Source organism: Opisthorchis viverrini (genome assembly GCF_000715545.1).
Source record: "Opisthorchis viverrini unplaced genomic scaffold opera_v5_141, whole genome shotgun sequence".
Lineage (NCBI taxonomy): Eukaryota > Metazoa > Platyhelminthes > Trematoda > Opisthorchiida > Opisthorchiidae > Opisthorchis > Opisthorchis viverrini.
In genome coordinates, this window is record NW_008751798.1 from 369,591 (window position 1) to 392,269 (window position 22,679).

General features: G+C 46.3%; 2 protein-coding genes across 2 annotated transcripts in view; one reads left to right on the forward strand and one right to left on the reverse strand.

The window, feature by feature from the left end:
• T265_06670 (hypothetical protein) overlaps positions 1-22,679 on the forward strand; it is a gene marked incomplete at both ends in the record, with an annotated part of 81,763 nt that overhangs the window by 32,015 nt on the left and 27,069 nt on the right. Inside the window, 8 exons of the mRNA XM_009171995.1 lie at positions 9,726-9,939; positions 11,151-11,374; positions 15,772-15,876; positions 16,104-16,171; positions 18,333-18,527; positions 18,621-18,793; positions 18,878-19,314; positions 19,680-20,160. Of these exons, the coding sequence (XP_009170259.1) occupies positions 9,726-9,939; positions 11,151-11,374; positions 15,772-15,876; positions 16,104-16,171; positions 18,333-18,527; positions 18,621-18,793; positions 18,878-19,314; positions 19,680-20,160 (1,897 nt within the window). The remainder of the gene's footprint in view (positions 1-9,725; positions 9,940-11,150; positions 11,375-15,771; positions 15,877-16,103; positions 16,172-18,332; positions 18,528-18,620; positions 18,794-18,877; positions 19,315-19,679; positions 20,161-22,679) is intronic.
• T265_06669 (hypothetical protein) lies at positions 17,170-17,466 on the reverse strand (the record flags this gene model as incomplete). The annotated part of the gene is made up of 1 exon (XM_009171994.1): positions 17,170-17,466. One exon carries the CDS (start codon positions 17,464-17,466, stop codon positions 17,170-17,172), a length of 297 nt encoding a protein of 98 aa, XP_009170258.1.

Genomic DNA, 22,679 nt, shown 5'->3' on the forward strand with positions numbered 1-22,679 from the left:
ACAGTGTTGGATAGAGAATAACCTACGTGAACAAGGAAAGATCTGGTCAGGATTAGGACGTATGTAACCCATTAGCGTCCAAGTATGTGATCAACAGCTGTTGTCTAGTCTTGTTAACTCATGTTGACCGCATAGACTTAGCCAGTAACACGGCTACAAAACCTACTTTCCAATCTGTGATATTCTTGCCGCTTTTCACGAAACAAACATTAGTCACTTTAAAAAGTAGAGCCGTGTACTTGCTATGGTTCAGTTAACGTATGTTGCTCTAGCTTACCGTTGCGTTGGCATGCCCCAAAACAGGCGAGCACATTTGTTTTACCCGAGGTTCAGTGTACTCTCCATTCCGAGATTGGTGCAGTATAGTCAACCTGGCATCTAAACTCATAATTAAGTTTCCCGGTGTTTCTGTCTTTTCAACCACAGCTTGGCGGTTTATCACAGCCGAGAGGACAGTGAATTTTACCACCGGTCTCTTACTAAGGAGTCGATCCCTCAGCCTTGGGTTTTCTTGGGACCTGTATGGTGATACGAGTTATGATTTGATGAACCGTCGACGATCATTTTCGTCTTACGATCGCTGTACATTAACACCAGCGTTGGACTGATTCCGCTTCGTACGAACCTTTTGGTCTCATCTGTTGGATGAGGCACATGCTACTGAAACAAATATCAGTAGCTTAGGTTGTATGCTTCATCTTCGATTCGTCAGCTGAACGAACAAACTGATAACCAGATGAGTCGTTTGTGTACTCTTATCTTCCCATGTTAATCAACCATAAGCCTCGGTAGAGTGGGTCACGCTGTCTTATCGAAACTGTGAGGACTGCTACTGCTTGCAATGGCGATTGCTGCAGATCTAACCTCTTCTACTGTTGCGCCACTTTTAGGATGTGATTGCTCCTCCCACAGGTAGCCGCTAGTTTGGAACCACAACCTTGAACGGAAGGCCGGAACTGATCCCGAACTGATCACATCTAAGCTTGTCAAGCCTAACAGTACCTCAGCGCTTATGCGTATTTCGGACTGCATGGCACCTACGCATCGAACTGGTGTTACTGTGGAATGTTTTAGTCTTCTCACACTCCTCATTGTCCCATGTTCATTGATTACTTCGTACTCCTGCTATTTCTCGTGCGCCATTTTCGTTTTTAGCGTATTTAGGCAGGATTTGTTTGTAAAACAAAGAAATCTCCGAACGGTGGTGGCATCATCTGCGTTTTACCGATGTGCAACATATTCGGTTGAGGGACCAGGGTGCGATGCTCGAAGTTTCAGAAACTTACCAATCGAACTGTATACCTTTAGATCGATAGGTTCGGGCGTCGGTTCTCACAAAACTACGCTTAATTGGAATGGCGATTGATCATAATTGCAAGAATTTGAACCTGTGGCAACTTTTCGACTCGTAGCTGCCGTTCAACCCGTAAGAAGCACGTTGACTGGACTATTTTCAAGTCACTCAAGTATGACCAGGAAAGCCTAAATGAGGAAGATTCACTCGTTTCACCATTTTCCAAGTCAGAGCTTATACCATAACTTACGGTTACTGACCTCGAGCACTATTCAATCATAGGGGCAGGCTTAAAACAGTATCGTGAACCGTCATTTCGACTGTCCCAGTTCGATCTACACGCGGACACCTTCAGGTCGACTGCTGACCTGCGTTCTGATAATCAGTACTTATGTTTCAGAAACAAAGACGAAAAATGGAGGTTACAACTGAAACATGAGGCGGCCTGTTGCAGTACATTCAACTGCTTAAAAACATCATAAAGGAGAGATTTAGCTGGGTTCTAGGTGACTCTCCCGTCAAAGCCAAATTGATATGCAGATGAGTGTGGTTCGCAAACCTTACAGCTGTTTTTTCACGTGCGATTGCAGGGCCTGGTAGCTACTTATCCCGGGATTGCAACCACATGCATAGACTCGGTCTGTTGGTCATTAATTATTGCCAAGAGAAGTGTGTGCGGGCTGGTTCAGATCATCTGATTCACCCACTTTCGCTGGAACCCACTCGTTTCTAGCTTTGTTTTCTGCTTCGTATTGTCACTTGGTGGTGGGGTAGACATACACACACACACACAACCGACGTGTTCGTGTCGAATTATTTCAAACGTTCGTAAACTAGTCAACCAGTGGTCAGAAGAGCGCACCTTATTTATGGCGATGACTGTACGCACCCCCCAAGTGACTAGACCAAACAGCTGACTTCAATTTTCGTGACGCAGCCTTCTGTGTCATATGTGATTTCGGTTGCCCGCGCTGGATCGTTACGTCCCGGCAGCGTAGGCATGAGAGTTCTACCGTAGCCCTGGTGTTTTGTTGGTCGTTTAAGTGCGGACTGTCTCGACTCTGGCGATCAGCCCAGCAGGTGGCTACCTACGCTTCCAAATGAGTACTGCGTTCTCAGGATCAACAAATCAAATCAAATCAATCAACAAATCAAATACCCCATTTTGGCGGTGATTAGGCTGCGTAACACGGGGTTGTACAGACCGAGTGCCATGTTAACCGTAGTTGGGTGCGAATGGCACTCACTTGCTGGACGAATGTTCCGAGTTGGTGGTTCAATTCTACATCCAGACATCCCTTTCCTCATTCTGCATGTACCTGGTTCACGTGGCCGGTGTTTTTTGTGATCTTAAGTTCTGCAGTAAGCCTCAATTAGCTTCAACCGCGTTAGATTAGGTAAAGCTGTTCACATTTTGTTATAACTTGACATATTTTATTATATTATATGTAATATGTAGGGGGGTGAGATGGCCCAAGTGGTTAGAGCGCGAATTTACTGACCACAAGGTCCGTGGTTCGAACCCGACCTCTGCCTCTCGACTTTCCGTGTTTAGGCTTAGGCAACCTGACAGTCTCCCAGCCCTCGTGCAACCTTCGGGTGGCATGGCAGTTAGACACTGAAAGGGTGCCACAGCTGAACGATATTATATTATATATATATACTATATATATACTATATTGTATTATTATATTATGGGACGAGATGGAACCTTTCCGAAACACCGCTTTTTTTAACACAAGCCCCCTTGATCGGGATGATGTTAGTAGAAAGTTAATTCAAAAATCCCCTGACGCTGGTATCTGACGTTGAACCCCCCCCCCCTTGGCCGTCATGCTGGACGAGGAATACGCATAGTCGGTTTGCACTGCTCGGCTTGATCGATGCTAAGAAAACGAGGTCTTGCTCCATCCGAAGATCCGTGGTTTTTGTAGTATATATGAACGTCTGAACTGCAGCGTTCATGACCGGGGCCACATTTGATCTGAAAGGGACAATATCGAACATGCTTAGCTGGCAAAGGCTCGCCTCTCTTTTCACCACCCGAAGTTAATGGAACTTGGAACTAACATCACTCATCTTATTTTTCCCCGAAAAAGGATGAGTTTTCCATACTCTTTTTCAATGTATTCGAGAGGTACGCACCCAAGTTTTCTGCGAACTATCCTTCATTAAACATTACTCAGCGTATTTACGAAATACACTCATTTGCACACCAATTGAGGTTCGACCTGGGGGGTGGGGGAATCTCAACTGAATCTCTCGTTCAGGCTATTTTTCAATGCGATGCATCGAATATCTTAAGTATCGCACCAACTGAAAAACGGGGCAGCCTTGGACACCACTTCGGATCCGATCTAATTGGGTTTCCCGTTAAAAACCGATTGGTGTACAAATGAGTGTATTATGCGAATTTCTCTGTCTTCAGAGTGAACATAAATTTGACGAAAATTCGGGAACCGCACTTATTCAATGGGTCCAATGGGCTGTCGAAGAGTTTTCAGCAACCTCGTGAGTAGTCTCCTTCACGAAATTTACTCACCGTAATTACAAAACAAAAATAAGAGTTATATCGAAAAATTTTGGACCCAAGGTGAATGGGTCTTATGAAGGATATCTATTTCAGCGAAATAGACTCATTTGCCAGCTAATTTTGTTTTTCGAGAGACTCACCTGGAACCCAGCCGAAACTCTCGTTTGTAATGTTACCAGGCAACTTAATGTGCTGCATCAAACCGCCTCATGTTTCAGTCGCTACGATATTCGATATATGGTGGTACATGTATATTTGTAATGCACTACTGCGTCTACCTGATGAGCCCCAAAACGGGCGAAACCGGTCGTGGGCTGTCGACGAGTAGTGCATTACATATATCTATTTCAATTTGGTTCTTCTGCCACCATCCGTCTTCAGTCCAACTTCAAATGAGGGATTTATAACTTCCAAATCAGAAACATTTGCTTCCAAAGTGGGGAGGCCAATCAGTCTACCGTTAAGCATGCTTCACTAATTTGTTCTCGCCATTTAAAGCAAATCTCTCGGATGAAACGTCATTGTTCTTTTTCGATGTCCGTACACATAGGACACTCGCACGATACTAGGGAAGCTAGTGAGACGTGAAACAAAAAAGTAGCAGTACACTCACAGCGGTCGATCTGCATCATCTCAATGCGGTTGAGTAGTTTTGAGGCGTCGATCCGGAGTGTTCAGCAGGCAGGACAAATCCAGAAAGCACGTGCTTGCTGGATGAAGTGGCAACATGTACATCGTGAAACCAAAGATATCAGCGATATCTTACTGATCTGTACTCAAAATCGCAGCGAATGTACGCCCATATCGATGAACACCTGTAATGTGCCACCCCTTGTCACAATTGACCCTTGATTTTGATGGCAAACGGCCGTGAATATCCTAATGATTTTTCCAATATTCTTTCGAACATTGTTGCCAACCGTGGTACGTGTCACATAAGAGATATCAGCGATCTGTTTCTGGCTTCACCCAGTGAAAACATGCTTTCTTGTTTTGTCCCGTTTAGGATAGCTACTTGGTAAACATCTCTATAGGACGTAGAATCACACTTGTCGGAACACCGCGGACCTGATCTCTTTTGAACTATTAAACGAAATGCTCATTGACATCAACCGTATTTCGTTAATTCACAGATTCGAAACCAATGTAGAAAGAATGATGTTGCTATTTTAAGAAGCCGATATGTTTGATATCGGCTATGCCTTGTGTTATAGCTGCTGTTTCGCAAATCTGTGCTATCTGCTGCTGACCTGCTCCAGTGCCTAGTGTCGGAGAGAAAAGACTCACAGAAGGGAACACAACAGCTTTATTCCGAACAAGCGAGTGCGAGAGCGTGAGTGCATTCGAGTGCGAATGTACAACGGTCTCAAGCTATTTATTGGAGGAACATTGTCTGAAATCGGTCCAATACTGGCGCACGTGTCTGGCTTTGGAACGAGGCTGCGATGCTCTGCATATTGCGGGGGCGTTGTCTGACCTTGACCAACGTTGACTCTCGCTGTCTGGGTTTGATACAAGGCTAGGAAGCGCTGCATATTGAGGGGGCGTTTCTGTCTGGTCAATATCTAGCGGAGCTGCGAGCCTCAGTAGATTCCGGGCATTCAGTGGTTGCTCTCAGGAATGTGACCTTCCTGATACCTTGCTTCCCATTCTTCTCCAATGAATTCCTGGCGGGCTTCATAGGTATCAGTGGTTAGTTGCATTGCCACCTGTTTGATAATTGAATCGCTTTCAATCCAGTTCCCTGCATTCAATAAGCCCGGTAATTCAGGTCCCAGGTCACAATCTTCGCTGGCCTCATTGATACATTGGGTCCGTCAATCAGAACACCTAAAAGTATCGACCGACCAGTTCCGCCTCGTCGTTGCCCACTCAACCGTGCATCGTTCGCTCTATAGATCTCCCACCTATCGTGGGCATTTCAATGAGTCTGCCCAATCTCATCGACTAAGCCTGTTCATCACTTGAGGATGGCTGATGTGCTCATCCTTGTGATCGATTGAGCGTATCAAAATGCTGGCACAAGGTGCCATCAATGTTTGGGGCAGCCGGAGTATTGTACTGCGAGGCGAGATGGCTCAACTGGTTAGAGCGCGAGTTTACTGATCGGAAGGTCCGTAGTTCGAACCCGACCTCTGCCTCTCGACTTCCCCTAGCAGTATCCCAGCTCTCATGCTTCCTTCGGATAGCATGACAGCTAGGCACCGAAGGGTGTTACAGCGGAATGATATTGTACTGCGTGCATCTGTCGAAAACCACCTGTTTATTTTGTACCCAGTGTTCTGTTCGGTGGTTATGATAAGCTCGGCTTGCTATTGATGACTGGTGCATTTTTGTGCACCGTTTGCCAGAAATGAACACCTGCCACCATTTACCGGCGTGTACGCCGAATATCCATTTGGAAGTTCGGGCCGTGACGATATACTTTATGCGCCAGATTCGATGCTGCTATCTCGTCACCCCCGAGCAACGCATATTTACATTACGTTTCATGGGACATGCCGTCTTACACTATTCGGATCGTCATCTTTGTGTCGGGGTACAGGAAAACATCAACGCTGATCTCTCCTCCTGCATTGGATATATGAAGCACAGATCTTGAACTTTCTTACTGAAGTTTGGATGAGCCAAACCTACCCATTGCTTGTGGCTTCGTGCTGTCATCAACATACGCTTGATGACCTTGAGGGTTTTACTACTAGTAGCCATATCCCCTCGGGCAGTGTTGGTTTGGTGGATAAAGGTGAAGCCTGTTTGTCCCCCACTATGTGGAAACTGTTAAAACATCAGCTGATCACAATTGTTCTGCGTTGCCAACATATTGCACCAGTCCTCCGTAAGAATGCACCCAATATTCCCTCCTGTAGAAGATTTACAGGCATACTCCAGGAGCAAACATCCACTCGAGACAAACACTGTGAGTTTTCTGGTCGGCCACCACCTCCGTACAATAAATAAGGATACGATTGACATTGGTGTGAACTGATCGCTTATAGATATAACTTTCAAGCCCAACACCTCGGCCATACCACAAGATTAACAGTGATCCGTTAGCCAATAAGTTTGGAATTCTTAAAAATTTGATGGGCGGTATAGACATCATCGCCGAGGCTGAATAAATGGCTGAGTACGGAATAATCCTGGTACCATCAGAACCCGATTTCTTATGTTGTTGCCAGAAGAATAAAGGATCCACACTGGCGTCATACGATGACACCTACCAGAAGACAAGTGGCTTGTCAGTGGAAGTTGAAGTAAACGTAAGTGTTATAGGCGCCGTGGTAGAGCTATCGTTAGGCTATCATGTTGGGTGCGAGATGGCCCAACTGGTTAGAGCGCAAACTTACTGACCGGAAGGTCCGTGGTTCGAACCCGACCTCTGCCTCTCGACTTCCTCTGCTAGGCTTGGGCAACCTGGCAGTATCCCATCCCTCACGCTTCCTTCGGGTAGCATGGCAGCTAGGCACCGAAGGGTGTTGCAGCTGAACAATAAATAAAATAATACATAAAGACTATAATATCATGCCTTGCCGTTAGTCCGAATGCTGCCAGCATATGTGGTGCGGCAGGAAAGCCAAAACTGACCAACCGCGACACAGTTTCCAAGAAAGGATAAGGGCTTACACAAATGTTAGTGACACACCCGCTAGTCTAAGACTCATTACGTCCTTACCAAGACAAAGGAAACGAAATACCACTTCATACCATGCCTCTGGCGACGCTTTACTGACCTGTCCAACCGACGAGGTGGCGAGCAGGTTATAGGTAGAGTTTACAGGTCATTTGTGTGGGATGATGCACTGTGAGGCCGTCAGGCAATTAACACATGAGGTCTTCTGATGATACCGACAAAGTGAGATAGAAGAAGGCCTTGGCATGGTGTTGGAAAAGCGAAGATTCAGTCCATAACCAGCTCAATTATCCTCGTTGCACACAGCTAGAACGAAGGATTTGCTGGCAGCATGCAACCAAAACACTTGCATCTGGTTCTTGTACGCGCAATAGACGAATCTACCAAGGAGAGCCAAATTTCGGGAACATCGCTTACAGTCCAGCGCTTCTAACTGGACAGATTTCAACGGCGACGTGACATTGGCTCAAGAGTCGTCAGTGTTGAATCTGCATACGTCTCTAATAAACCAGTTTACATCTAGCCGGACAATTGTGAAGAGTATAAACTGGCACACATTCACTATCAGGCTTCATTTCGTGGCTCAATGGTATATTCTTCTACAGTGAATATATCATCGAGCCACGAAGCTGGTAATTGGATTGCACAATAAACCATACGAAGACAGGATTGCCAGTCTCAACCTATGTGACTTCTACTATCGGCGCATCAGGGAAGACCTAATTCTAACATATAATATACTGAAGACACCTAATCATCCGCTGGAAAATCTTTTTGTCCGACGTCGACCACGAACGGACAGGAGGCATAACTTTTCGCTCGCGGTACCTCACTTGAGGGTGAACTGTCGACGGAACTTTTTTGCGGTCCGTGTATGTTTCATCTGGAACTCCCTACCTCCCAATGTTGTACATTCGCCGAGTTTAACAATTTTCAAGAACAATTTAGATGCATATCTTATGTCCAAACCGAATCTGGAACTGTTTAACTCCATGTGATACTCAGCAGATATTACGCATTTTTTGCGTCCCTTTGTATATATACGTTCACCCTATGGTCGTTGTAAAGTTAATTGCTTTTTAGACCATTAAACCTTGAATTACCTTGAATTGAATTACCAGAACTCTTGAACGGAACGGCATAAACGTAGACACAGTTTGATCGAACAAGAGAATCACTGTGTGTCATGTGGTAGCGCAGTCGGCAAACGGTTACTAGCACTGCGCACCAATGATGTCTCGTTGAATGACGACTAAACGTTTACACGCCAGTTACCAAGTCAGATGAACAAACCAACTGCCACTGAACGCACCCAGGGTTAGGGCGAGATTGCCCAAGTGGTTAGAGCGCGAATTTACTGACCACAATGTCCGTGGTTCGAACCCAACCTTTGCCTCTCGACTTCCTCAGTCCAGGCCTGGGCAACCTAGCAGTGTCCTACCCAGGCTACCAATACTGAAACATAGTCCCCAGTTTACCCTCCTTCAATGTGTGTTACTTCGGCTGTATTGTAAATTTTCGGTGCTAACTTAGGATCGTTTACGCCTCTCACAATTCTGTTCACGCCTCTCTCTTCTTTCGAAAGCTTCACAGAACCTAAACAGTCATTTAAAAGGACACTAAAACTGAAAACCCTCCAATGGGTGCGTATTTTTCTAATCTTAGGCCGATCAAAACTGGTTCTGAATCAGTTCACCCAATGAGGTGACCCGATTACGTTGCTGAAGCTGCGCAGTTGAAATCTATGCATTTCTAGCCTGTACATCTGGGACTGACAAGATTGGCTTTAAGTCAGGTTGATATAAATGACTGATCATAAAACATGGTCTAGCAAACGCAAAATTTTGTTTGAGTACTCAAAACAGGCCAACAGCGAATTCTTGCTCCGATACCGAAAAAATTCGTGTTTATCAAACCCGACCACATGTTTTCCAATCACAGTTTTTCTTCTGAATCGACTAAGAAACTTGAAGGGGATGTTTGAAAAGTTGCCCCAATCCGTTTTTTTAGATTCTTGTGTTATAAACATCATGGTTGATTGTGACAAGAGCACCATCGCAAGAATAGCTTTCTGGGATATTGAATTATCATTGATCTTTGAGTTGCTGTATTCCTGGTTCCTCGAGGCATTTAGGAAGTTGCCCGAAGTCCCCATGCTGTAGCATGCCAGGAAATTTATAGAAATCTGTGCCCAAATTTACTGAATTATACTGCCAATTACCCCTCACCGATTCATGATCACCCTTTCCTGCATTTATCCCAACTAGCAATGCTTCCTCGCTTATGCCCTGAACGGTGGTTGGCTGTGCGCGCCTATCGATCCGAAATGGAAATGGCCGATAGTGACAGGGACGATAACAAATCACTGACCAACGGTGCAGCCAATGAACATCCGATTCCATTTGCCCTCCCGCTATCTCGATCCCTTGGCCGGCATCTATCCGTTCGGGAGAATGAGTTAGTCTATGTTCTTGGAAAACGGTTAGTCCTCTTCCTATTAGTTAAAACGCGAGCATCCCGGAAGGTATCTCTGCTTTTTGTTTTAACAGACTTCCGGTCGAACCTTTCAGTCGTTCTTACGGAATTCCGGTAATGGCACATTGTGAGCAAGACACATGTCCTTGCAGATCGAGTAGTCCACGAGAGTAACAGTGCTAAGTGTTTACTCGCCGCTTGTTTGCTCCGTTTCATTCAGGCAGAATGGATCGAGCGGCAATGACTTTGAAGGTCTCAGATCGTTGGGAGGGTAACTGGTTCAGAATAGGTCTAGTTTAGAAAATTCGTAAATGTAAGTGCAGATGACAGTTTGTCAAACAGCCCAGTATTCTCATACTACTCACAAGGTTGCTGAAAACTCTTCGACAGCCCACAACCGGTTTCGCCCTTCTTGAGGCTCATCAGGTAACCGGTTCGCCCTTCTTGAGGCTCATCAGGTAAGCCCAATGTTCTTTTTGTTCCCTAATTAACCGTCGCAAAATGAAACTTCAACGTTTATGATTTGCCAACTAATATAATGGTTCAAGTAATGAAATGTGGCCAAAAACCGGTTTTCATTCCGCCATCCTGAATTTATTCGGCTTTCGCGTAGAATAGTCGATCGATCGCGTTGGTAGGAATGATGCGAGGACTGGGAGGTAATCATTGATCTGTTCAGCTATTGGCTGTGTTGCGCATCTGCCAAACAGTCAGTTTTACTCACTGTCGGAACCTCTAGAGTTTACCACATACCCCTGACTTGCGGACCAAGTTTTCTGCCGCTTGTCTGCTCTGCTCGACTCGTCGAAGGTTCTCTGTCTACGAGTCGTGTATAACACTGCTTTCATAATCCAACTTACTTGATCAGACCCAGGCGTACCGTGTATTTCCAGTCCATAACTCATCCGCTCTCCAAAAACAGAAGGGTAAGTGACATGATGCAGGCGAGAACCAAAGAGCCGATGGCACCAACGCCCACTCGAATGAAACGTGTTCCGAGAAGCGTTTATTTATACCCCATGGCCCTTCGTACGTAGTGTCAGTCACGCTCAATGAGATCGTGCGACGGATTGGGTTCGTTACCAACTTTTATCTCAATCATCTGCCGAACCCTTAGTTCGTTGTTCAAACCCTGTTTGAAGGCACGGTATTTTGGCATTTTCGTCGCCCCAGCGTCTTTCTGAAGTTCTCGTTTACTTGTCTATCTCTACTTACAGAAGCTCACATCTTTGGAAAGTTGTCAGTCATCAGACAGGTCTGGTTGGATGCCTTCCAACCTCCATCCTCAAACCGTATTCCTTCGATTCGTCAGCTTCGAAGGATGGATCATCGAAGCTGGGTGATCGGACTGTCAGTGGCGGTCCACCTTCAGGTGGAAATAGCAGTGGTGCTGGTGGAACGTTACTCCCACCCAAGTCTCTGTTACGCTTGAGTCGGAGAGGTAGGTAGTGTTCCTTGACTCTCTACTTTGCTTCCCCCGATCGGTTCGCTAACTACCGTTTTTGGGCCATTTTCGTGGGGAACCACGAATTCTCTGCGTTCACCGAGAATTGTCGTTTCTGGCCTTTCCACCTCTGCGTCCGGGTCTCCATGTGATGTTCGAAAATTGACATTCTCATCAGTTATACTTGTAAATCACCAAACCTCATTTTGAAATGCAGCCGGCACGCTTTCACTTTCTTAACAGAGATAATGTTCCAGGGTAAACACCCCTCTTGACTTTGTGCGCGTAACTACTATTGAAAGGAAGAAGGCCTTCGCTGCGGAGTTATTTATTCGGAAATGCCAACTGACCGGCTACAGACCATTGAACAAGGAAGCAAAACTCTAATCTGCATCTTAGTTACAAAACCTGGACACAGATCTTCTCCCGAACGAGTCTTCCTGGAGATTCATTGCCTCCAATCATTCGTCGGTCAAATAAAAGCAAATGTTACAAAGTGGTCCCGCGAATTCCGCAACAGAATTCCATTTTTCAATCGGCGCAAAGCGAAATTCTACGAACAACACATACCACTCGCGTGCCTCCCGATCAGTTCCGGGGTAAACACCCCTGTTGATTTTGTGCACGTAACTACTATCAGTCAGTAGTTCTTGTGGCTCGACAGGTGACAGTCGAGGGTTTGCATTGAATTTCACTGTTTCTTACGGGTAGCAACACTCACTGCCTTGTCGTTGCATACCAAATGTCCATATATGGCCAAATCATACCGAACCACAGATAATTTCGCACGGGCACCAGATCTTCGAATTGCCTTTTATCTAAAGCCTCCAGTCGAGGAGTGTCACTGTTTACAAGTATGCCAGATCTCACTTCTCACAGCATTTTAGTCACCTGCATCACATGTGGTTCCTGTTTCCGCTCATTACTTGAATGTATCACCTCCGCTAACCACACGCTCTTTCACTCAAACCAGGACCTCAGAATACGTGCTCAGAGATTGCATGAGTCGGTCTTGTTGGAATCATGCACACCCCACTTCTCCCTGCCTTTTAAACAAGTGTGTGGATAGCGGTGGTCGACACGGAGAGAGAGAGTAACCGTGGCGGATTAGCATGGCTGATTCAGCCACCAAGTCAATTATTTTCCGTCTCCTGCCCCCTGGCATTTCTGTCACCAAACAGCATTAGAGTGCGTGGGTGGGATTCACCATTTCCAACCCATCTTGGCCTTATTTTCTAATGACTGTCGGTATAAATCTTGTGGTGCAATGACAGAGCAGTCCCCTTGATGTATACGTTAGTTAGCATCAAAGTTATGGCTAGATCTGTTTTCTTCCGTTTGCGAACGGGACGTGAATTGAATGGATTGATTCATGACCTCACGTGACCTGTTTATGAAGTGAAGAAATAGTTTCATGGCAGAAACTGTATATCTGAAGGTTAGTTTACATGAAAGGCAGTCTGTGGGGAGTCACTACCGGCTGTAGTAGTGGTCCTCAGTCTACCGGGAAAAGTAATTTGATGTTCAAATGCCTGAATGTAACGCAGGGCATTACCCACGGAAGTCAGCTATTCATTGTGGCAACGTTCCCTTTTGGCCTGTATCTTTATTTGCCTGATCCTAGTCCTTTCTGCACATTTTGTCCAAGACACCTGCTGAGACGAACAGTTTTCTTGATCCTTTTATGTGCACATATCGATTTCTTATTACGCCTGGTTTTTCCCCTACTCTTATTTCAACTGTCAACACTAGCTTCTCTGTCTGACTTATCTTTTCGAAGTGAGTTTTGGGTTGACTTTGTTACACGCAGTTGTCATCGCCTTTCTGTTCGCGTCCCTTGAGCTTTCTTGGCAGTTGCGTGCCTGTGGATGGACTACGCATGAGTCTTATGCCTGTTTACTCATTCTCGCAAACCGGCTTGTTTTCATTGTCTGTTTTGTTTAGCAAACGATGTCTTTTGTGTTTAACCAAAGACTTATCAACCATTTATCCTTGTGACGCACTTCCTGTCTGGCATTTTATGCAGGCTCTTTGTTCAGTAGAATGGATGTTGCGTTTCAGCCCCGTTTATTCACTCTAACGAGCACGTCACCGGAGTTGAGCTGCCTGAAGAAGATGATCTTTACGGAGCAAATCGCAACACCGGTGACCTAGTGCTCTGAGTGGACAGAAATTAACTCAGAATGGGCCGTTTATTTCACACTGGCGCTTCAAATAGCAACGTGTTAGTATATATTTGTAATGCACTACTCACAAGGTTGCTGAAAATCCGTCAACAGCCCACGACCGGTTTCGCCTTTTCTGGGGCTCATCAGGTAGCCACAGTCCAAGGGTTTCCGTCGACCTTATGTTCTACTTGAAACCAAATTGCACGAAATTGGCGAATATACACTCGTTTGCAAACTAATTTGGTTTTCCGAGAGACTCACCTGGAACCCAGCTGAATCTCTCGTTTGTGATGTTTCCAGGCAACAACTTCCCAGCAGCATGTTAGATTCGCTTAGAAGACGCTTCCTAACGTTTTTCTTAATGGCCTCAGTGGCTAGTATCAAACACTGACGATACCATTTGAGCCAGTGAAAGACAGTGTGGAGTATTTTGAAGTGGAGGCCCACGGCAGTGGCGATCATCAATCCATGATACTAGGGACGCCAACTTACAGCTAGAATTCTACTACGTTGCTGATCAAATCGGTCACTTTTTAAGACAGAAATTGTACTTACCGTTGTTCTATCTAATCCTTGAGCAGTTATATGGAACGCGATGAATGAGTATATGTCCCTATGCAAACGTTTGGCTAGCTTGGAGTTTACAAAATATTTACTTTCGGTAGCATGAACCATGAATTTTTGCCTCCGATTGCTTCCGGACCCTTTTTTGGTGTTGGAGATTCTGTTGTTCCACCATTGCCTTATGTTAGAAGTGAGAGTCTGAAAGTGTGATGCATGAAACGATAATGACAGTACCCGTACGAATGGAAAAAAGAGGCAACAGCAATGCTGTCGATCTGCACCGGCGTGTCCCGCTTCCCTGACAGTTTTTGATGGTACGTACTCGCGAGTTCATTAGGTTAATGCCAGAGTTCCAGACCGGACTGGGTTCGAGACGGTTCAGTTTGTACGGCGTGCAATTGTTGACCGGAAGATCCATGGTTCGCATTCAGCTCCGCCATCTTGGCCTGTATCAGGCGGGATTGCACGCATATCCTGCTTTACCACTCGCAGTCAGGTGCTGCTACGGCCGAGAAGCCTGTCCCACGCAAGATTGGCCAAAAATTCGGAACGCTTGACGGTCCGGCATCAAGCCGAGATCTGNGGCAGCGCCTGGATTACATGCTTGGTTGTATTCGGGAATATGACTTCAGGGTGTGCCAGGAGAAATGCACCTTCTTCAAATATATATATATATATATATATATGAAGCGCTGTACAAGTGTTCCTGATTTCGTTTTGGGCGTTAATATACCTTGTGCACCCTTGGTGGTTGTTTTGACGTGAACGCTAACTTGGGAGGCTGAGACCGAGAACTAAGCTGAGAAAAGTACTGGTACTACAGCCTGGCTTTATCTTGACCCTCGTGCTTCCCTTGAGTGGCGTAAAAGCTAAGCACCGAAAGGGTCTTACAGCTGCACGATTGTTTCTCACTGGTCAAGAAATTCGTATTTTAGATCGCTTCCTTGTTTTTTTAATGCGCTTGCGCGGGCTTTCTTCAGTTTGCGGGCCTATTGTACACCAGAGATGTGTGGTCACTTTGTTTATTATAGCTGAACATCTGGGCCACTAGCTGGTACCTAACTGTTCGATAATAGTTGTCTTTTATTGACCGATGTGTACGCGAACTAAGGATTTATATTAAATCGGGCCAATGAGACTTATGGAACTTTTCCACTCGTGCTTACTTTCAGCCTGCTTTTATTTTCTGTTTTATGGAATAATACAAGTTGGACATGCTGTTTACGATATGTTTTTTATCACTGTCTGCCTGAATGGCATTCTCGTTTGTGCCCGTTCTCCGAATTGTATAGTGCGTGAATGTTTTATAGTCCATCCACTCTGATCGGCTCAGCGTTGCGAACAAACCTGATCTAGTCACTCCCTACCGGCATTTTACATCTGTAGATTTCTTTGTTCATTCTATGGTACCAAAAAGTCAGAAACGCCACCACTATTTATTTCGCTTTATGCGACTGACTGACTGACTTGATGCACTTTGTAAATCTTTTTGCCTCCATCTTCGTAACGTACCTGACGTTATTTGATGTCATTGTACTCTTGTCTTGCTTTCCTCTCCCCGGTCGGTAACTAAAGAAACAGTTTCGCGTCTGGGCAAATTTGGCAGCTCGGTAACAACGAATACGGGTCATAATGGGACCCGAATTTCCCGACTGACAGCAGACAAGATTAGTCTCCCTCAGAATGACTTTCGTCATGTGGCACACGTGGGATCCGACGGCACCGTGTTTGGTGAAGTGGATTTTACCCAGGCGAACGGATCTCAAGGTGAGTTTCGAGGCTTGACCAGCGGTTTTCTTCCTTTGTAGTACAATCGTCCACCAATGTAGCTAAGTACGGATCAAGGCAGTTGGGACCACAGAGTCCCCAATCTTCCGAGTGCCCGAAGAATCTGACTAATCTGTACCACTGTTTTTCTACAGGCTGCGTCACAGTTGTGTGCCAAAGACGACCTTGTTTCAACCATCTTTAATCAGCTCCTCGATTTGTTTTAGATGGATTGGACATTGTGCGTTGTTCTCAAAGGGTTGCCCGGTCTCCGTCGAACGTGTCAGAGACAACGGTGAGTTCTTCATAGGTCATCCGTTATGTCTGGCATTGACACTTTCCTTTTTTACTTATATCTGTATAGCAGTAGCTTTCTTCGGCGATGGATTATAAAGCGCACTGACCATGCATCAGTTTGCATCTAGATGAATTGCTAGATACGGAACCAAATTTTTATCGGCCTTCACTGTGATCCTTTTTTGTCCTTATTTGGTCCGATGCCTGCAACCTTCCGATGTTTATCAGAATTACTCTAGGAAGAAGTATTAACTCTTCCTGCGATCTACAGGCAGTCGAAATCACACCTTGTAGTCAACTGAAGTCTCGTTTTTTGATATTCCAAAGCGGTTGATGAGCTCACATTCTAGCGGTTCGCGGAGATTGATGCTGTGGGCAAAACGAAAGTATCTTCACGCAAATCGCGTGGGAACGCGGATGTCTGATCTCTGGAACGTGGCGATTACTGATGTAGGTCAACAACTTGAACCTTTCTCCGGAAAATCCTTGGCGCTCTAATGAGCGCACGATCTCGCTATTTGCACATATCACGTCGTATTCGGTTGAGACGAATAATATCCGGTTTCATTGGTGAATACGGAAGTCGGAAATCCACTGCCAAAATTCTGAGAGTTCCAAGAAAGTGGTGCAGATATGACAGTTCCAGTGAGGTGATGATTGTCCAGGAAAAACTACGTACGGGTTGGGAAGCCTTGATCAGATCCGCACAACCCACATGTTGCCACAGATTGCCGTTAACTGTAGCTTGGTGTTTCTGTGTTTTACCCATCCAGCTCAGCTCTAAAAATCGGAACATTAGAGACCTGCCCTTCCTCAGTCCCTTTTGTCGCCCTCCAGGTGTTCTTATGAGTCTCGTCGGGTGGTGAATATATTAGGGCAGAAGGATGAATGCTACGTTTTTCCCGAAAGAATTTGACTTCTTCGCAAACTTACTCTCTGTTCGGAGCTGAGCGGTAATGTACAGCGGAGTAATTGCAGTACTTATCGTCGATTCGATCAGCTAAGTTGCGCTTCAGAATCCTCCATCCGTCCTAGCGGTCGACGAAATCTTGTGTGTATCTTGGACCCATCGTTCTCCACAATGACTCCACTGATGTGAATTATTTTCGGCTCCGCAATCGGACGTTCCCAGCAGTCTTTAGGCAATGTGCTCTGATTTTGATGGGAGGTAAACGAGGCCCATCTTGCACATGTTCCACCACGACTGCTGAGCCGGCGTCGGAAGTGTCGCTTACCGGGGACGCCGTAACCTGAACGGCGCTTCGCATCGGGGATATATTCATGGAGTAACATGGGGGTAACATGGGTATGTGTACGATCGCACAATCACGTGCAGACTACAAGGCAGCAGAAACGTGTGAAGCACAGAACCGTTGGAGCATGGGTCGCTCTCATCAGCTCACTCCGTCAGATCTGGCCTTCATTCGAGAATTCACACCGTGATTAGCACTGTTGTGCCAAGATGATGGGATGGATAGACTTTGTGACAGCTGTCATGGACATAGTTCAATGTTGTAGGTGGTTGCGGGATCTACCGTACGCCGTCGCCGCACCGCGGAAAGCCAAGAAACTAAACCATGAGCAATCAGAGCCCACTTGTTTGTGTTGAGATGCCTTACAAACCCGGAGTCTTGTGCGTGTGTGTTTTCGAAGACATTATACGTCAACATTTGGCGAAGAATGTTTGTTGATGCAGTCGACGCTGACAAACACTGAATGTGACTAGCATCATTGGAAAAATTCCAATTTGCTAATTGGTAACCTCCACTTTGTAAACGTCTTGTGATGGGCTCATCGTCGTTGGGCGAGATGGCCCATGTGGTTAGAGCGCGAATTTACTGACCACAAGGTCCGTGGTTCGAACCCGAATTCTGCCTCTCGACTTCCCGTGTCTAGGCTTGGGCAACCTGACAGTCTCCCAGCCCTCGTGTTTCCCTTATGGTGGCGTGGCAGTTGGGCACCGAGAGGGTGCGACAGCTGAACGATTTTTTCGTGCAACTTAGTAGAAAGTCCATTGGTTTCCTTCACGGTGTCCACAGTGTCAGTCTATTGTGGCTTTTGACACTGCATTCCAGCTAGTTAATGAAAGTGGTCGTAGTTGGATAGAAAAATTTTGGTCTACAGTGCTTTATTTAACCACGCTTCATTCCTCTCAATAGGTTAACGATGCTGAGTCGTTGGGCAGGCCGATAACGAGACGTGACTTTTCGTCTCCCGTATCTGAGAAGATCTCAGCAGCGAAATCAGTGCCAAAGTTGGACCTCAAGATGCAGTCCAGCACCAATGGGCAATCGAATGGTCATGCCTTGGACGATCTGTTCAAGTCCGAGACAGAGTCAGATCTTGGCTCAATGGTAAGATGTTGTCAGCCTCGTTTGCCAACCTCTCCAGCGTCGTCTGCTGAGTTTCTCGAACCTAATCACTAATTTTGTCTCCATACCTACTAGGGACTCTATTTTGGCACATCCCTCTTGGATGAGGTTTTCAAATGCTTCAGCATCGATCCAAATGAGACGGGCATTAAGTTAGAGCCGGACAGCTCTGATACCTCGTTGCCTAAGGATCAATCTGTCGGTGATGTTTTTGGAGACCGGAGTGTGCGGCATGTGAATGCTGTCCAGTAAGTCTGATGACGATCCACTATCATTCCGCTCTCTGGTGGCTTCGAAAGCACTCAACATATGGTTTTCTTGTTTTATTTTAGTACTTCCAATCCACCTGCACTACCGGATCCACCAAATCACTTGAAAAACTCCGTCTCCAACACATCCGCGGAACCATGCACCCTTCCAGCATCCCCTTCGTACCCTGTTTCACTGGTTTCTGTCGCTTCCGAAAAACAAACGGCCATCGACGGTAGGGAATCCCGGGCCCCCACTAGGTCAGCCACCACTGTGATCACTTCACTCGATGCTCCATGCATGACTCCAAGTCTCCGAACGCGTTGGAAACGTAGCACTTTTGGCAGTTTGAGAAGGCGCAGTTCGTCTGTATCCAAGGTTCCGATCAGCGCCACGACCACGTCCTATGGGTTGACTGGTACGCTAGGCCGAAAGTGTTCCGAACCTCCCGAAGGTCTAACTAGTAAGAATCGGCTCACTATTAGTCCCCCGGTCTTGATTAGTAAACCCCTGTTACCAGGTGAGCGATGAAATTGTATCCCTCCATGTATCTTGTCCTCTACGTTCATAGTTCATCGTCTATTTTTAGAATCTTCATGTGGCATATCAACATTTATTTGCTAAATCCCAACTTTGGGGGGCGAGATGGGCCAAGTGATTAGAGCGCGAATTTACTGACCGGAAGGTCCGTGGTTCGAACCCGACCTCTGCCTCTCGACTTCCCCTGTCTGGACTTCGGCAACCTAGCAGTATCCTAGCCCTCGTGCTTCTTTCGGGTGGCATGGTAGCTTGGCACCGAGAGGGTGCTACAGCTGAACGTTTTTTTTAAATCCCAACTTTTACTAACCCAGTGCATTTTCGCTCTATACTTTCTCTTCACTCCAGATCCTGTAGTGGATACGGTATCATTATGTTCACGACCGATCTCTGTCACCTCGTCTACCGTGTCCTCTGTTGGAGGCCTAAGTTCCGCCAGTCAAAGTAGTTCACTGACCATAGTATCGTCTACAAACGGCCACCTTCCATCAACTAAGGATAAACAGCCGACGGGCGAAGCGGCAAAATCTTCCGATTCCTTCACTTACGTCCGTCATGGGGTGAATTCGGGTGAAGATGGACTATCCACACACTCGTCTGTCTCACCTACGCCAAGCGTGTCTTCGTTAAACACCGTCAGTAGAAATGCGGTCATTTCTACCAATCCGACTCCCAATCTTGGACTCCGAACGCTTCGTGGAGGTGGTGATGTCGTATTTCGAGCGTCAACGTCTACAGCCAGTGGAACTCTGAGTCAACGGCGTAAGGTGATGCTATGCGGTTCGGCTGCGACAAGCTTTGCGAACGATACCAGGCCCCCGATATCGCGGTATGTCTCTCCTGGTTTTAAACTGTTTGCTTACCGAAACAGGCAATTCAAATATTTTCTAAGCAAACATCACCATATTCCCCCTAGAATCTGGGATTGAGTACCCGACTAATTATCGGGTTGACACTACTTGTTCCATCCTCTGTCCTAGTTACCTTATTATAAACCCGTCGTACGTTGACATGTTCCGACCTACAGTGCCGTGCGCGTATCCTAAGCTATACAGGACAACTCACGTCAAGAAGGGTTTGCTTGTGTGGCGGCATAGTGCCATAACAATGCTTGCAACACCAGTAAATCTGCGCGAATGGTTTGGGGCATCTCCACGATCCGAATGTACACACGCAGGCATACGATACAACGCGATTATTTTACGTAGATAACGTTGATGACGGGTAGGCGCACATGTATCTGCACATGGAAAGACAAAGGGACAACGGAGAAGCTCGTCAATTATATCGGTTTCTAGTAACAGAAGGCAAAGGTCCTTTGAAATCGGCGCTAATTCGTTTGAACGGGGGAGCGTAGCAGGGGTTGGTTAGTAAAGTTGCGGTTTGATGGCGCCAGAAACGGTATATTTTTAGATGATATCTTTCACACCTCGGAGGGAAAACGGGAAGTCTTTGGAAAGAATGAAATGACGCATGCTTGGTGTGAAAGGAAGCCACCGGACGGCATTTCTGAGTCAGAGATGCGGTTATGACTATATCTGAGGCGTCCGTTTCGACAACTAAGGGTGAATTGTAGTCATCTGTCACAACCGTAGCGTTTTCTAACTCATTCTTTAGATTTTCGAGAGACTGCTGTTTTATCTTTGACAAGCATACTAGTTTTGTCAGAGAAGCGAATAATAAGCAAATATACGAGCAGCTCAATCAGGTGAAAAATGCTTGGAACCGATTGATTCTACAGCCGCTGATAGCTGAGGTGGTGGAAATTACCAAGCATCACAGCGTGAATAGAATCTAGGGTGTGGAATTGGTGAACGGTCTTAGATAAGCCGAGTTGAAACGTGACTGTGGGGTTGTCAATCCAGTAGAATCATAAGCAAGAACAGGAGGTGGGGGTGGAAATCCCAACCCGACCAAAGTTCACAGCATCCCTCTTACACAACCATCCTAGCACTAGCTCATCCACACAAACGGACAGAAAGTGTAAACGACGTTCAAGAGGGACCATCAAGTGGATCGAACTAAAAGAACTAGATCCTGGGTTGGGCCCAAACCCATGTAGGTTTCCCACCGACCTAACACTTGATCACCCACCCTAACACATAAAATCCCTCGGCCAACACCCGACAGAGATTTAGCTTGACTTAACTGATTGGTTCTCCTTCCGCCTCAAATCTCGACCAACCTCGTAACCTAGTCACTTGGCCTGACGAAGCTTTTGTGTCAAAAACGGAACATTGCCGAGCAATAAATCTACCGGTTGTTACCAAACTTTCCCGGAAACGATAGCAGCAGCTCGTTGTTTGGATTTAGCGTCATGTGGATGATGGAGAATACGTGTAGGGCGCATTCGTTCAGCATCTGGTTTGATAACTCTTTCAGGGACTTCATAGCCGAAAAGGCGTATTTGTTTGACTGCTATGGTGCTTTTCTTGCATTAAGGGTAATTCTATATTTTTCATTACTTCATAGAAAGATTTGAGGTTCTGGGCATCCTCGCTTTGGTTATTTTCACAAATAGTGACGTTTTCAATGTAAGCGTAAGTCTCCCTTAAGTTTTCAAACTTGGCTATATGTTCACTGTAGTAACCGTATTTTCCTCAGCTTAGTTCTCGGTCTGAGCCTCCCAAGCTAGCGTTCACCACCAAAGGTGCACAAGGTCTATTAACGCCCAAAACGAAGTCAAGAACAGTTGTACAGCGCTTCGTATATATAGCGTAAGCGGTTATAACTTTTTGGAATTTCTGACGCGTTCTGGATGCGCCATTGGCAATCGGCATTTTGCCAATACTGGGTCATGATTGGCTGTTGGGTCCAGATTGTTGACCAATCAGATCTCGTCTTGTTGCCGGACCGGCAAGCCTCCCGAATTCTGGGTCAACCTCGAGCGGGCCAGGCTTCTCGGCCGTAGCAGCGCCTAAAGACGTGCGGTATAGTGGGATCCGCGTGGATTCCTGCCTAACACCTCCCCCTTGAAGTTTGTTGACGTAGCTTCGAAGCTGGGGGTTCACTTGCAGTGGCCTCACTGGCTTGCGGATCCTGTCTGTCCAAGTCGCGGTTGTAATCCGTGCTCAGGCTGGGCCTCTGACGAAGCAACTGATTGACTTTCTGGGATGATTCCGAGGTCAAGAGTGTCCAGAAGCATTTCTAGACTCATATCACTCTCCTGTGGGCAGGATCGGCGCATCTGTCGGCCAGATTTGGGTCGCGTGGCGTATCCGCTTGGCTGGACCAACTTGAATCTCGTAGAACACTTTGCCGCGCCGGCGAAGAATGAGTCCTGGGGTCCACGTAGGGCGTCTGCCGCTGTAGTCACGAACCAACACTCTCTGGCCTTCGCTGAATGCG